The sequence below is a fragment of the Carcharodon carcharias genome, chromosome 14, assembly GCF_017639515.1.
Source record: "Carcharodon carcharias isolate sCarCar2 chromosome 14, sCarCar2.pri, whole genome shotgun sequence".
NCBI lineage: Eukaryota > Metazoa > Chordata > Chondrichthyes > Lamniformes > Lamnidae > Carcharodon > Carcharodon carcharias.
Genome location: NC_054480.1, coordinates 4,359,063 through 4,373,111, shown reverse-complemented (window position 1 = coordinate 4,373,111; position 14,049 = coordinate 4,359,063). Strand labels below are relative to the sequence as shown.

The window sequence follows — 14,049 nt, the reverse complement described above, 5'->3', positions numbered from 1 at the left end:
GAGAAAAAACCTGTTCACCCAGAGGGTAGTAGGCATCTGGAATTCACTGCATAAATTAGTGGTTGAGGTTGAAACACTCAACTCATTTTTAAGATACCTGGATTTGCCCTGAAGTGCTGTAACATGCTAAGTGGGATTAAAAATGAGTGGCTAGCTTCTTTTTCATTTTTTATGACTGGTGCAGATATGATAGGCTGAATGGTGCTGTAACTTCTCTGTGGCCAGAATTTTTAGCTCGGTGGGTGGGAGTGTGCCCAACCCAACCGAGCTTGAAATGACGTGCGATGATATCGGCCAAGTGTGCCAATGTCAACATGCTTAGTTTGGTCGACGGGTGCGCCGGTAACTAAAAGGCCTATTAAGGCCATTAAGTTGTTAATCGAGTTTAATTTTTCACTGCCCATTCAGCCTAACGGTTGGCAGACAGGCAAAAAGGCCAAGTGGCCTTTGTGTTTTTTTTGGAAATCTCATCCATTGGTGGGGACGGGATGAGGTTTCTAAAAGTAAATACAAATAAAATAAAAACTTTATTTTTTAATTAAAAACATGTCCCCGCTCATGTGACAGAATCACACGAGCCGACATGTCTTGTTAAATTTTTCTGATGTTCAATAATTTGTTCAATATATTCATCATCTCCCTGAGGCAGCTCTGTGCCTTAGGGAGATTATTCTGCGCTGTCAGTGCGCATGCATGATGTTCGCGCTAGGCCTGCTCGGAATCTTCCTCCAGCAGCCCCCCCCCCAGCCCCCCAGCCCTGCCGCTCGTGCATCATGCTGGGTGGGCATTAATTGGCCTGCCAGTGTAAAATCGCTGAGCGCCTCCAATGGCAGGTGGCTTTCCGACCGCCCCTGCCCATCCCATATGTCAAGGGCAAAATTCTGTCCTATGGTTCCATGTAGACTGGAAAAATTAGATGGGCAAAGGTAGCCTAGTTGAGTTCATAGAATATTTTCAGGATAGTTTCTTAGAACAGCACGTTCTGGGGCCAACAAGACAGCAGGCTATACTAGACCTAGGATTGTGTAACGAGAAAGGATTAATTATTGATCTCATAGTGAAGGCATCCCTAGGTAGTAGTGGTCATAATACAATTGAATTTTACATTTAGTTTGAGGGAGAAAAGAGTGGGTCCAAGACTCGTATTTTAAACGTAAATTGAGGCAATTATGAGGGCATGAAAGCAGAGCTAGCTGAAGTGACCCGGTAAATGAGGTTAAGAGATAGGTCAATAAGAGATGCAGGGCAGACATTTAAGGGAATATTTCAGAATACACAGAATAGAGGTTCCAACGAAAGAGAAAAATTCCAAGGGAGCATCCACCGTCCATGATTGACTAAAAATTTTAAAGACAGTTACAAGCTTAAAGAAAAAGCATATAATCGCGCAAAGATGGAAGGTAGTTTAGAGATTGGGCAGGATATAAACAACAGCAAAGAATCACAAAGATTAAGGAGGGAAAAGTAGAATATGAGAGAAAGCTAGCTAGAACTTGAAAGACAGACAATAAGAGTTTCTGTAGAGACTTAGTGAGTATGGTCCTATAGAAAGTGAGTCTTGGGTTTTAATAATGGAAAATAAGAGACGGCAGATCAATTGAACAGATATTTTGCATCAGTCTGCACTGTAGAGGATACAAGTAATCCCAGAAATAGCTCTAAATCAGGAATTGGAAGGGAGGGAAGAATGCCAGGGAAGTGGTACTGAGCAAATTGTTGGAGCTACGGGCTGACAAGTTCTTGGACCCTGGTGGACTTTATCTTAGGTTCTTAAAGTGGCTGGTGAGATAGTTGATGAGGTGGTTTTAATTTTCCAAAATTCCCTAGATTTGGAGAAGATTCCATAAGATTGGAAAATAGCAAATGTAACTCCTTTATTCCACAAGCGAGGGAGACAAAGCAGGAAACTATAGGCCAGCTAGCTTAACATCTGTCACAGAGAAAATGTTAGAAGTTATTATTAAAGATGTTATGGCAGGGCACTTCGGAAATTTCAAGGTAATCAGGCATAATCAGCATGGTTTTGTGAAAGGAAATCATATTTAGCCAACTTATTGGAGTCCTTTGAAGGTGTCACATATGCTATGGATAAAGGAGAACCACTGGATGTATTGATTATGTCATTTATCACATTGCTGTTTGTAGAAGTTTGAGCACAAATTGACTGGTGTGCTTTGCTGAAACAGAAACTGCACTTCAAAGATACATCATTGGCCATGAAATCCTTTGGGATGTCCAGCGAATGAAAAACATTATATAAGTGGAAGCTTCTTAATCAAATGTTGCTGTTTTTCCTGAGTTCATGTGTAGCTTGTGTTGCTCCATGCCGTAGAGCAGGTTTCACAGGACACTGCAGTTCCTTTGTGCCTGTAAGGATTGAGTTGTATAACAGCTGTAGAGGGAAGGCACTAGATCCAGCTTAGTGTCAAATCTTGTGTTTCAATTGAGCAAGGTTTATTGATAGTTAATCTTTAGTTTTGAGGTTGGTTTTGGTGTTTCAGAATTCTGATTGTGATATCGAAGCATTAAACATTGTTGCTGCTTCACTTTTCCTCTTCCACAATGTCACCTTCTTTGTAACTTTGTAACTGAAGTTGCATCACTTCCCTCCCCACTCCCACAGTCCAAGTTCAGTTAACTCGTTGCTCAAAAAGAGAGTCGTAAAAATGACCATTAAAGCTCTTTTCAGTTGTATAGCTGGGTATTTGCACAGATTCAAAGTATATGTATTTGGTCAGACTGTTTTTTTCACTCCTACCCTCCTTGTGTGACAGTGCCCTTCCTGTATCCACTGATAGCTCTTCTGTACCTTACCCAAATGTCTATTCTTGATGTGTGCTGATGGCTATATGACTGAAGGCGTGACAGCCAGGCCCCAATCCTACATTTATTACCTAGAAAATTCAAGGCAATCAGGCAGAGTTAACATGGTTTTGTGAAAGGGAAATCATGTTTAATCACTTCATTGGAGCCCTTTGAAAGTGCCAGAAGTGCTGTGGATGTACTGTACTTAGATTTCCAGAAGGCATTTGATAAGGTGCCTGTTCAAAGGTTATCGTGGAAAATAAAAGCTCATGGTGTAGGGGTAACATATTGGCATTGATAGAAGATTGGCTAACAGAAGACGGAATAGGGATAAATGGGTCTTTGGTTGGCAGGATGGCGTACCACAGGGATCAGTGCTGAGGCTTCAACTTTTTATAATTTATATAAACGACTTGAATAAAGAAACTGAAGGTAAGGTCGCTGAATTTGCTGATTGCACAAAGATAGGTAGGAAAGTAAGTTGTGAAGAGGACATAAAGCTACAAAGGAACACAGATTTAGTGAATGGGCAAAGATGTGGGAAAATGTGAAATTGCCCATTTTGGCAGAAAGAATAAAAAGGAAGCATATTGTCTAAATGGTGAGAGATTGCAGGGCTCTGAGATTCAGAGGGTCCTAGTGCATGAATCGCAAAAGGTTAGTATGCAGGTATAGCAAGTAATTAGGTAAGCTAGGTAAAATAGAATGTTAAAGTTTAATGTGGGGGTAATTGAATATAAAAGTAGGGAGGTTATGCTTCAGTTGTGAACAGGGCACTGGTGAAACCACATCTGGAGTACTCTGCACTGTTGCCCTCCTTATTTGAGGAAGGATGTAAATGCATTGGAAGCAGTTCAGAGAAAGGTTTACTAGACTAATACCAGGAATGGGCTGGTTGTCTTAAGAGAAAAGGATGGGTAAGCTAGGGTTGTATCCACTGGAGTTTAGAAGAGTAAGAGGCAACTTGATTGAAACAAAAATCCTGAAGGATCTCGACCGGGTGGATGTGGAGAGGATGTTTTCCTCTTGTGGGAGAATCTAGAACTAGGGATCACTGTTAAAAATAAGGGCTTGCCCATTTAAGATGGAGTTGAGGGGAATTTCTTTCGAGGGTAGTGAGTCTTTGGAACTCCCTTTCTTAAAAGCAGTGAAAGCAGAGTCCTTGGATATTTTTAAGGTAGAGGTAGATAGGTTCTTGATTTTAAAAAAAGGGGTGAAAGGTTATTGGGGGTAGACAGAGGTTACAGTCAGATCAGCAATGACCTTATTGAATGGTGGAGCAAGCTTGAGGGGCTGAATGGCCTACTCCTCATATGTTCCCCCATTCTTTCACTGGTACATTTCCAACGGGGTAAAAATGCACAGAACAAGATTTATACCACACAGGAAGCTGATTATTTTATTCTTATTATTTGTTGTATTCAAATTGTGCAAAAGAACACTGTCCTTTTGATGCTTCAGATCAAGCTCTGTAATAGTAGATCTTGCTAGCTTAGCTAGCAGGCAAAGTGCCAGAAGGCAAGAAGGACTACCTGACAATATGAGATGGGGATGGGAAAGTTCAGTGGAGTGCTGTGGAAACTTATGCCAGAGCCCCCTGATCTGCGCACGCGACTTAGACTGAGTTTTAGTACCCATTAACTAAGATTGAAGATGGGGGAGCAGAAGGAGTCAGAAGGCCTCAAAGCCTTAGACAGGCAACGAAACAGCATTTAGATCTGAAAGAATGATCTGCGCAATTTAATTTATATAGTGCCTTTAATATAATGAAACACTCCAAGGCATTTCACAGGAGCATTATAAAACAGAGCATGACACCTAACCATTTGAGGTAATAGATCAAACTACCAAAAGCTTGAAGAAAAAGGTATGTTTTAATGAAAATACAAAGGAAAGTGCAGTAGAGAAGTAGGGAGGGTATTCTAGGATGTGCCTTTGTCATTTCTGGTGCCTAGGTCAGTGCTGGATGATTTATCTGGTTTTATTCTTTGACTTTTGTGTCACAGTTTCGTACATCTGAGTGGCTTTCTAGACCATTTCAGAGGACAGTTAAGAGTCAACCACTTTGCTATGGGTCTGGAGCCATAAGGATCAGACTGAAGGACATAGTGAACCTGATGGATTTTTGTGCCATTGCAGTAGCACTTTATTCCAAATCTCAGTTGTGGTGGGGTTTGAATTCCAAGGGCAGAATTTAATATAAGTGACTGGGATCTCACCTGCTAGCTGGAGAGCTGGCAAGAGCCCTGTGTTATTTACTTGCAGGAAAGCCCACCAAATAAAGTTCCTCTCGTACACCTATCTGGGCAGTGGTGAGCCTTTCCCAGAATCAAGGACAACTGGAGTGGAAACCCTGCTCCTTCGCCAGCACACCCCTACCACCCCCCCCCCGCCCCCCCCCCCCCCCCCCCCCCCCCCCCCCCCCCCCCCCCGAGAGCTCCCAGCCAATCAGGTCAACAGCTGTGCATTCCTTCGCAGCGCCACTGGGCTTTTTGGCCTTCTCGCGTAATGAGTCCCCCCACCTGATGCTGGCTAAATACCAGCAGCAGCATTAATTGCCCAGGAGTCTTCCCAACCCAGACTTAGAATAGAGACAGGGAGGCAGCAGAGTCCACACCCACCACCCTCCTGCCTGATTAAGTGCCCTCTGCCACCAAAGCTGATTCAGGGGAGTGCATGTCTTTGGAGAATTAGTCCAGTAACATTACCAATATGCTCCTGTTTCCTACATCAAGCATGTTATCTTAATTGAATCTCCTTATCTCCTCCAAAAAAAACGCATCAAGTTAGTTAGACATAGCCTACCCTTATCAAATCATGTCTGGCAGCATTTGCGGAGAGGAACACAGTTAACGTTTCAAGTCCGTATGACTCTTCAACAGAACTAAGGAAAAATAGAAAAGAGGTGAAATATAAGCTGGTTTAAGGGGTTGGGTGGGGGGTGCGGGTGGTGGGACAAGTAGAATTGGATAGAGGGCCAGCGATAGGTGGAGATAACCAAAATATGTCACAGACAAAAGGACAAAGGTGTTGAAGGTGGTGATATTATCTAAGGAATGTGCTAATGGTGACATTAAGGGTAGAAAGCAGGACAAGCAAGGTACAGATAGCCCTAGTGGGGGTGTGGTGGGGGTAAGGGATCGAAATAGGCTAAAAGGTAGAGATAAAACAATGGTTGGAAATACATTTAAAAATAATGGAAATAGGTGGGAAAAGAAAAATCTATATAAATTATTGGAAAAAGGGGGGATCAGAAAGGGGGTGGGGATGGAGGAGAGAGTTCATGATCTAAAATTGTTGAACTTATTATTCAGTCCAGAAGGCTGTAAAGTGCCTAGTCAGAAGATGAGGTGCTGTTCGTCCAGTTTGCGTTGAGCTTCACTGGAACAATGCAGCAGGCCAAGGATGGACATGTGGGCATGAGAGCAGGGTGGAGTGTTGAAATGGCAAGCGACAGGGAGGTCTGGGTCATGCTTGCGGACAGAGCGAAGGTGATCCGCAAAGCGGTCACTCAGTCTGCATTTGGTCTCTGCAATGTAGAGGAAACCGCATTGGGAGCAGCGAATGCAGTAGACTAAATTGAGGGAAGTGCAAGTGAAATGTTGCTTCACTTGAAAGGAGTGTTTGGGCCCTTGGACGGTGAGGAGAGAGGATTTGAAGGTGCAGGAGTTGCATCTTTTGCGTGGGCATGGGGAGGTGCCATAGGTCGGGGTTGAGGAGTAGGGGGTGATGGAGGAGTGAACCAGGGTATCCTGGAGTTAACGATCCCTGCGGAATGCCACCGGGGGGTGGTGAAGGGAAGATGTGTTTGGTGGTGGCATCATGCTGGAGTTGGTGGAAATGGTGGAGGATGATCCTTTGAATGCGGAGGCTGGTGGGGTGATAAGTGAGGACAAGGGGGACCCTACCATGGTTCCAGGAGGGAGGAGAAGGCGTGAGGGCGGATGCATGGGAGATGGGCCGGACACGGTTGAGGGCCCTGTCAACCACCATGGGTGGTTAAGGAAGAAGGAGAACATGTCAGAGGAACTGTTTTTGAAAGTGGCATCATCAGAACAGGTGCGACAGAGGCGAAGGAACTGAAAGAATGGGATGGAGTCCTTACAGGAAGCGGGGGGTGAGGAGCTGTAGTCGAGGTTGCTGTGGGAGTCGGTAGGCTTGTAATGAATATTGGTGGACAGTCTATCACCAGAAATAGAGACAGAGAGGCCAAGGAAGGGAATGGAAGTGTCAGAGATGGACCATGTGAAAACGATGGAGGGGTGGAAATTGGAAGCAAAATTAATCTGGACCTGGAAATATTTATTAATTTTGCTAATAGGGCTATCTGTACCTTGCTCACCCTTGCTTTCTACCCTTAATGTCATCATTAGCACATTCCTTAGATAATATCACCACCTTCAACACCTCTTTGTCAATTTGTCTATGACATCTTTTGGTTATCTCCACCTATCACTGGACCTCTATCCAGCTCTACTTGTCCCACCCCCCTTAAACCAGCTTATATTTCACCTCTTTTCTATTTTTCCTTAGTTCTGTTGAAGAGTCATACTGACTCGAAACGTTAACTGTGTTCCTCTCCGCAGATGCTGTCAGACCTGCTGAGTTTTTCCAGGTATTTTTATTTTTGTTTTGGATTTCTAGCATCTGCAGTTTTTTGCTTTTACTTTATCAAATCATGTTGACTTCATATTTACCTTATTAAATCATGTTGACTTCTTGATTATTCCATGTCTTACTGTTAGGGGGAAATAAAGGGATACAGTAATTACTAGGGAGATTATAGGGGTACAGTAATAACTTATTGAAAGGGAATAAATTACTTAAAATCTCCAAGCACATTGGCAGTTAAAGGTTATCAGATGAACCTTGTACAGCCTTAGGGCCTGCAAACAACAGAAGGGCCTTGGAGCCGGACTGCAGTCAGAGCATTGGCATTAACAACTAAGATTAAGTGTGCTCTTCAACAGATAGGGGAAGTACAGATGGTCCCAGAGGGAAGGTGCCTGCTTGGGTGAAAAATAGGGACGATGCATGTACCTGTTACCAGAGATGTCTGTTTAATGTAAACCTATAAGTTGATGAGATCGGAATCTGGAAAGTGTTCTTGTACGTGACCAATAATGTATAAATATGTTGAACATTTGTAATTTAGCACAGTGCTGTCTCAAGCTGTATTGAGATGCTCTTCTCCTTGCAATTGCTTGAATAAACGATCGTAACCTGTACGAGTCTTCTGTGGTCCGTTCATCAAAGTCACCACATCAATTTGGCATTGCCGGCAGGATACTTGGATCGGATCCTCGGGACAGCTTTGCAAAGTGGGTGAGTACATTCATTTACCACCCGTAGTTAGTGCAGTAAGCCTACCCGAGAACGGTCCGGTCAAGTATCAAAGAATCAGGAGGAGGACTCAGGACAGGAGATAGGAGGCGCCGGGGTAAGAGGCGGAGCCATGCAGACGGGCTAGTGGGGACAAAGCCGTGCAGGGAGGGCCGGACCATTACCAGAGATCGGAGGCAGAGCCGGGCTGGTGGGTTACGGCTTGAAATATAACCTTAGCTGAAGCCGCACAGGGAAGCCAGAACCCAGTGAAACTGCACATACCTCAGATAATTAAGTTGTTAGGACCGTGCAAACATACCGCGCAGAGATAGAGGGAAAGTAGGGACAGGATGCCGTTAGGGAAACAGTATAGCGCTATGGAACTTGACTGAGGAACCATGGACTCCATTACAAGGTTCATAGCGGAATAGCAGTCAAAACTAATCACTAAAAATGCAGAAGGAGGGGTGGAACCCATAGGGAAAAGTAAAGTCATGAAAGGGAGAAAGGGGCTGAGGAATAGGGGGAGGATGAGGAGATTGAGAGGGTTATGGAAAGAGTTAAGCAGGTACCATTCAGCCCGGGGGAGAAGCAGGCTTTGCTCAAAGAGCTGCTGAGACTCAAAACTCAACATAACAACCCAGATGTTTGAACCAAGCAAATGCAAGATTTCTATGCAATGCACCCATATAGGTTTTTCCTATGTTCTCTAGAGGTTCCCTGTGGGTTCCACCCCTCCTCCTGCATCTTTGGTGATTAGTTTTAACTGATGTTCCGCTATAAGCCTCTCTGTGCGGCTTTGGCTAAGGTTATATTTCAAACCGGAACCTGCCAGCACGGCTCTGCCTCCGATCTCTGATAATAGTCCGGCCCTCCCTGTGCGGCTTCAGCTAAGGTTATATTTCAAACTGTAACCCACCAGCCCAGCTCTGCCTTCCTCTCTCTGGTCAAGGTCCAGCCCTCCCTGCACGGCTTTGTCCCCGCTAGCCCGTCTGCATGGCTCCACCTCTTACCCCTGGCGCCTCCTATCTCCTGTCCTGAGTCCTCCTCCTGATTCTTTGATACTTGACCGGACCGTTCTCGGGTAGGCTTACCGCACTAACTATGGGTGGTAAATGAATGTACTCACCCACTTTGCAAAGCTGTCCCGAGGATCCGATCCAAGTATCCTGCCGGCAATGCCAAATTGATGTGGCGACTTTGATGAACGGACCACAGGAGACTCAGGTACAGGTTACGATCGTTTATTCAAGCAATTGCAAGGAGAAGAGCATCTCAATACAGCTTGAGACAGCACTGTGCTAAATTACAAATGTTCAACATATTTATACATTATTGGTCACGTACAAGAACACTTTCCAGATTCCGATCTCATCAACATATAGGTTTACATTAAACAGACATCTCTGGTAACAGGTACATGCATTGTATGTCCCTATTTTTCACCCAAGCAGGCACCTTCCCTCTGGGACCATCTGTACTTCCCCTATCTGTTGAAGAGCACACTTAATCTTAGTTGTTATTGCCAATGCTCTGACTGCAGTCCGGCTCCAAGGCCTTTCTGTTGTTTGCAGGCCCTAAGGCTGTACAAGGTTCATCTGATAACCTTTAACTGCCAATGTGCTTGGAGATTTTAAGTAATTTATTCCCTTTCAATAAGTTATTACTGTACCCCTATATTCCCCCTAATAATTACTTTATCCCTTTATTTCCCCCTAACACTTACTAAATGATTGTACACACAATTCCTCTTTTTTTTACAATCTGCCCACCGCCAAGGTTAGGCTGACTGACCTGCAATTTCTCAGGTTATCCCTTTAACCCTTTTTAAACAACTGTACAATGTTAGCAATCCATCAGTCTTCTGCTTATAGCAAGAGAGGGTTAGAGAATGGTAGTCAGATCTTCTGCTATTTCCTCCCTTCTCTTATTAGCCTGCGATACATTTCATTTGGGCCTGGCGTTTTATCTACTTTCAAAGATTCTATGTTTTCCCCCTCACTGTTTAACCCATCCAGTGCTTCACACAAAAACAACTTGGGCTGAAGGCACTTCATAGAAACACCCTCCTCTTTAACCACAATGTGTACATCACCCCCTTTTGTGAAGACAAACAAACTATTCACAAGAGCCATGTTCAAGTGTTTTTACCTCCATACGCAATTTACGGTTTTGCACTGATAGGCACTGCCTTTTCCTTAGTTATCCTCTTGGTCTTTATGCATTTATAAAAACATCTTTTCATTTTCAGCATTTTTTTCATACCCTCTCTTTGCTTTCCTAATTTCATTTTTAGTTTCACCCTTGCGCTTTCTATACTCCTTTAAGCTTTCTACAGCATTGTACTCTTTCTACAGTACTTGTCAAATGCTTCCCTTTTTTGCCATATGCTACTTTGAGCGCTCTTTTGACATGCAAGGCAGTCTTTCTCTGTGAGTTTCGCCCTTTTTTGGGGAGCAAATTGTTCTAAACCCTCTTTATTTCTCCTTGAATACCTCCCACTGAATCTGATACTAGCTTACTTTCAAGTTACTGTTTGCAGTCACTTTTGCCAAACCACATTTAGCTTAATAAAATTGGCCTTTCTTCAGTTTAAAACTTTTACTCCTACCTTTTGTCCTTTTGCACAACTACATTGGGTCCAACTGAATTATGATCACTACCAAAATGCCCTCTCATTGATGCCCCTTCCACCTGCCCAGTTTCATTCCCTAAAAACAAGTCCAGAACCTTATTTTCTTAGGCTTGCTGAGCACTGGCTAAGAAAGTTCCCTGAATGCCCTTTAAGAATTCTGCTCCCTCTATACTTTCTTGCACTGATTTTATCCTAGTTCATATTAGGGCAAATCCCAACTATAACTGCCCTGGTTTTTTGCACTTTTTAGCAATTTGCCTACATCTTTGCCCGTCTGTCTCCCTCAGGCTGTTTGAGTCTGTAGTAAACCCCCTGAACTGTGATTCCCCCTTTTTTGTCCTTCATAGAACATTCTAACATATCAACCCTCCTCACAGCTGGAATTGCTTCTTAAACCGATATTGTGATGCCCTCCCCCTTTTCTACCCTGTTTGAAAAGTTGGATGGGAAATGAAAACTGTGCCTACCTTTCCCTGCAACATTGCTCACTTACAGAGTCAGATTATGCATATCAACTTTGATTCACAGACCATGACATCCAGATCCCTCAGTCTTCTGCAATCTTTCTCCATTTAAATAATATGATGCTTTTCTATTCTTCCTGCCAAAGTGGACAAGTTGACATTTTCCTCCATTACGCTCCAAATGCCAAATTTGTGCCAAATTTTGAAATATTAAAATGTTTTACACGTAAGCCACAGACCACGACTTTCCTCTTTGAACTGGATTTAAATCCAAGGAACAGAATGGTTTTCTCTTCTCCCCTTCTAACTCCCAACTAACTTAAACTATGGGCTTCAGCACTTAATTGAATAACAGTAATTGAGACTTGGGCTAGATCAGTAGTTGAGCTTTGCTAAATTAAAACCCTTGCGCTGTTTCTTTGCCTCATTGATTCCTGTGTACATTATCCAATTTTTTTTTAGGTTATGAGGTCACAACCATGGATGAGGCATGTAAAGAGGGAAATATCTTTGTGACAACAACTGGCTGCAAAGATATCATTGTGGGAAGGTAGGAATTGACGTGCTGAACTCCTGATTTTTGTCAGTCAGCCTACTTTCGCCTGAGTAACTCATTGGATCATAGGTAACAATTCAGCTTGTGTTAGCTCCAGGTCCGGTTTAGTCAAGTCCCTATCCAACTGCGATAAAAGCAAAATACTGTGGATGCTGGAAATCTGAAACAGAAACAAAAATAGCTGGAAAAACTCAGCAGGTCTAACAGCATCTGTGGAGAGGAAGACAGAGTTAAAGTTGGAGTCTGTATGACTCTTCATCAGAACTAAAGAGAAATAGAAATGAGGTGAAATATAAGCTGTTTGAGGGGGTGGGACAAGTGGAGCCTGATAGAGGGCCAGTGATAGGTGGAGGCAAAGGAGTGATTGCCAAAGATGTCATAAACAAAAGGACAAAGGGGTGTTGACGGTGGTGATAATAGCTAAAGGATGTGCTAATGGTGACATTAAGGGTAGAAAGGATGAGCAAGGCACAGATAGCCCTAGTGGGGCTGGGGTGGGGGGAAGGGATCGAAATGGGCTAAAAAGTGGAGATAAAACAATGGATGGAAATAAATTTTAAGATAATAATAGAAATAGGTGGGAAAAGAAAAATAACTTAAAAGAATATAATAAGTATTAGAAAAAAGGGGGATGAGAAAGGGGGTGGGGATGGAGGAGAGAGTTCATGATCTAAAATTGTTGAAATCAATATTCAGTCCGGAAGGCTGTAAAGTGTCTAGTCGGAAGATGAGTTGCTGTTCTTCCCGTTTGCGTTGAGCTTCACTGGAACATTGCAGCAGGCCAAGGACTCGAAACATTAACCCTGCCTTCTCCTCCACAGATGCTGTCAGACTTGCTGAGTTTTTCCAGCTATTTTTGTTTTTGTTCCCTATCCAACTGCCTTTGGAAAGTTCCAATGGAACCTGATTTTACCCTTTTCAGACAGTGTTCCAAATCATCATAACCCCCAGGAAAAGTTTCTCCTCACTTTCCCTCTAGGTTTTGCCAATTATTTTAAATCTATGATCTCCTCACTTCCCCTCTAGTTTTTGCCAGTTATTTTAAACCTATGATCCCTGTTTGTTTGCTTTTTCAAAATCCCTCATAATTTTAAGTACTTTTATTAGGTTGCCCTTTAACTTGCTCTGTTGTAAAGATAGCCTCAAGCTTCCCCAGCGTGTCAACATAACTACCCACATAACATCCCTGGTTAGCCACATCTGCACCCTCTCCGGGGTCTTGACATCCTTCCTAAAATGTTGCACCCAGAGTTGTCCACAATACTCCACCTGAGGCCTAATTAAGGATTTTTGGAAGTTTATCTTGACTTTCCTGTTTAAACCCATCTTTACAAAGCCAAACGTCCAATGCACTTTGTTAAACTTCATATCAGCTTTGTCACCTTGAAAGATTTGTGAATATGCAACCCTGGTTCCTTTTTCTCTTGCATCTCCATAGCATGGGGGTGGTGGTTGTTGAGGATCTCATACTGGAAGCAGTGTTGATGAGAGGGATGAAGGTAAGCATGGGAGCTGGGTGGGGATGATGAGGGTCCTTTTTAATGTGTGATCACAAAGGGAACTGTTAGTTCTTCAGCTTCACGTCATGTTATAACCTTTGGTTGCCACTGATTCCTGGACATGTTTCCCCAACTATTGGCCTGCACTAGGGCTGGCTGTAAAAGCAAACCACGGTTGTGCAAGATCCTCCAGACCCTTTGCAGATAAAGGAGTAAACAGTTGCTCAGGTAGAGGCAAAGGTCAACTCATTCTTGTCCTGAACCAATGTTGCAGGTGCACACTTCCTATCCGCTCATTTTGGGTCCTTGGGTGTCCACATATCAACTGAGAAACGTAAGATTATTGGCGAGTGAAACGTAAAGGCCAATAGCCTTAGCCTGAAGCATTCCGTTGCATTCCTGCGGTGCCTTTATATTGAACAGCCAGTGCATCTCAGCACAGATGCCCAGAGTAGAAAATAGAATAGCCAGAGATTGTGACTAAGGGGGCCCCTCTGTCACCGGAAAGGAGATGTCCAGCTGTCACATTGTCTAACTTTCTGGGATAAAAAGAGGTAATTGGTGTGGAACAGACAAAAAGTAGATTTTTGACCATCTGACAGATTTTGAGTATCCTCCTAATTCTTTATCAGGAGCACTTCTGTCTAATTGTTTAAATTGCCTTGGACTACAGCAGTTCAAGAAGGCAGCTCACCACCATCTTAAGGGCAATTAGTTGATGGACAATATATGCTGGTCTAGCCAGCGATGCCCACACATCCCATG

At 43.4% G+C, this 14,049-nt stretch overlaps 1 protein-coding gene across 1 annotated transcript in view; it reads left to right on the top strand.

The window, feature by feature from the left end:
- Positions 1-14,049, top strand: part of ahcy (adenosylhomocysteinase) — a 74,101-nt gene that overhangs the window by 42,851 nt on the left and 17,201 nt on the right. Inside the window, exon 7 of the mRNA XM_041205426.1 lies at positions 11,692-11,779. Within this exon, the coding sequence (XP_041061360.1) occupies positions 11,692-11,779 (88 nt within the window). The remainder of the gene's footprint in view (positions 1-11,691; positions 11,780-14,049) is intronic.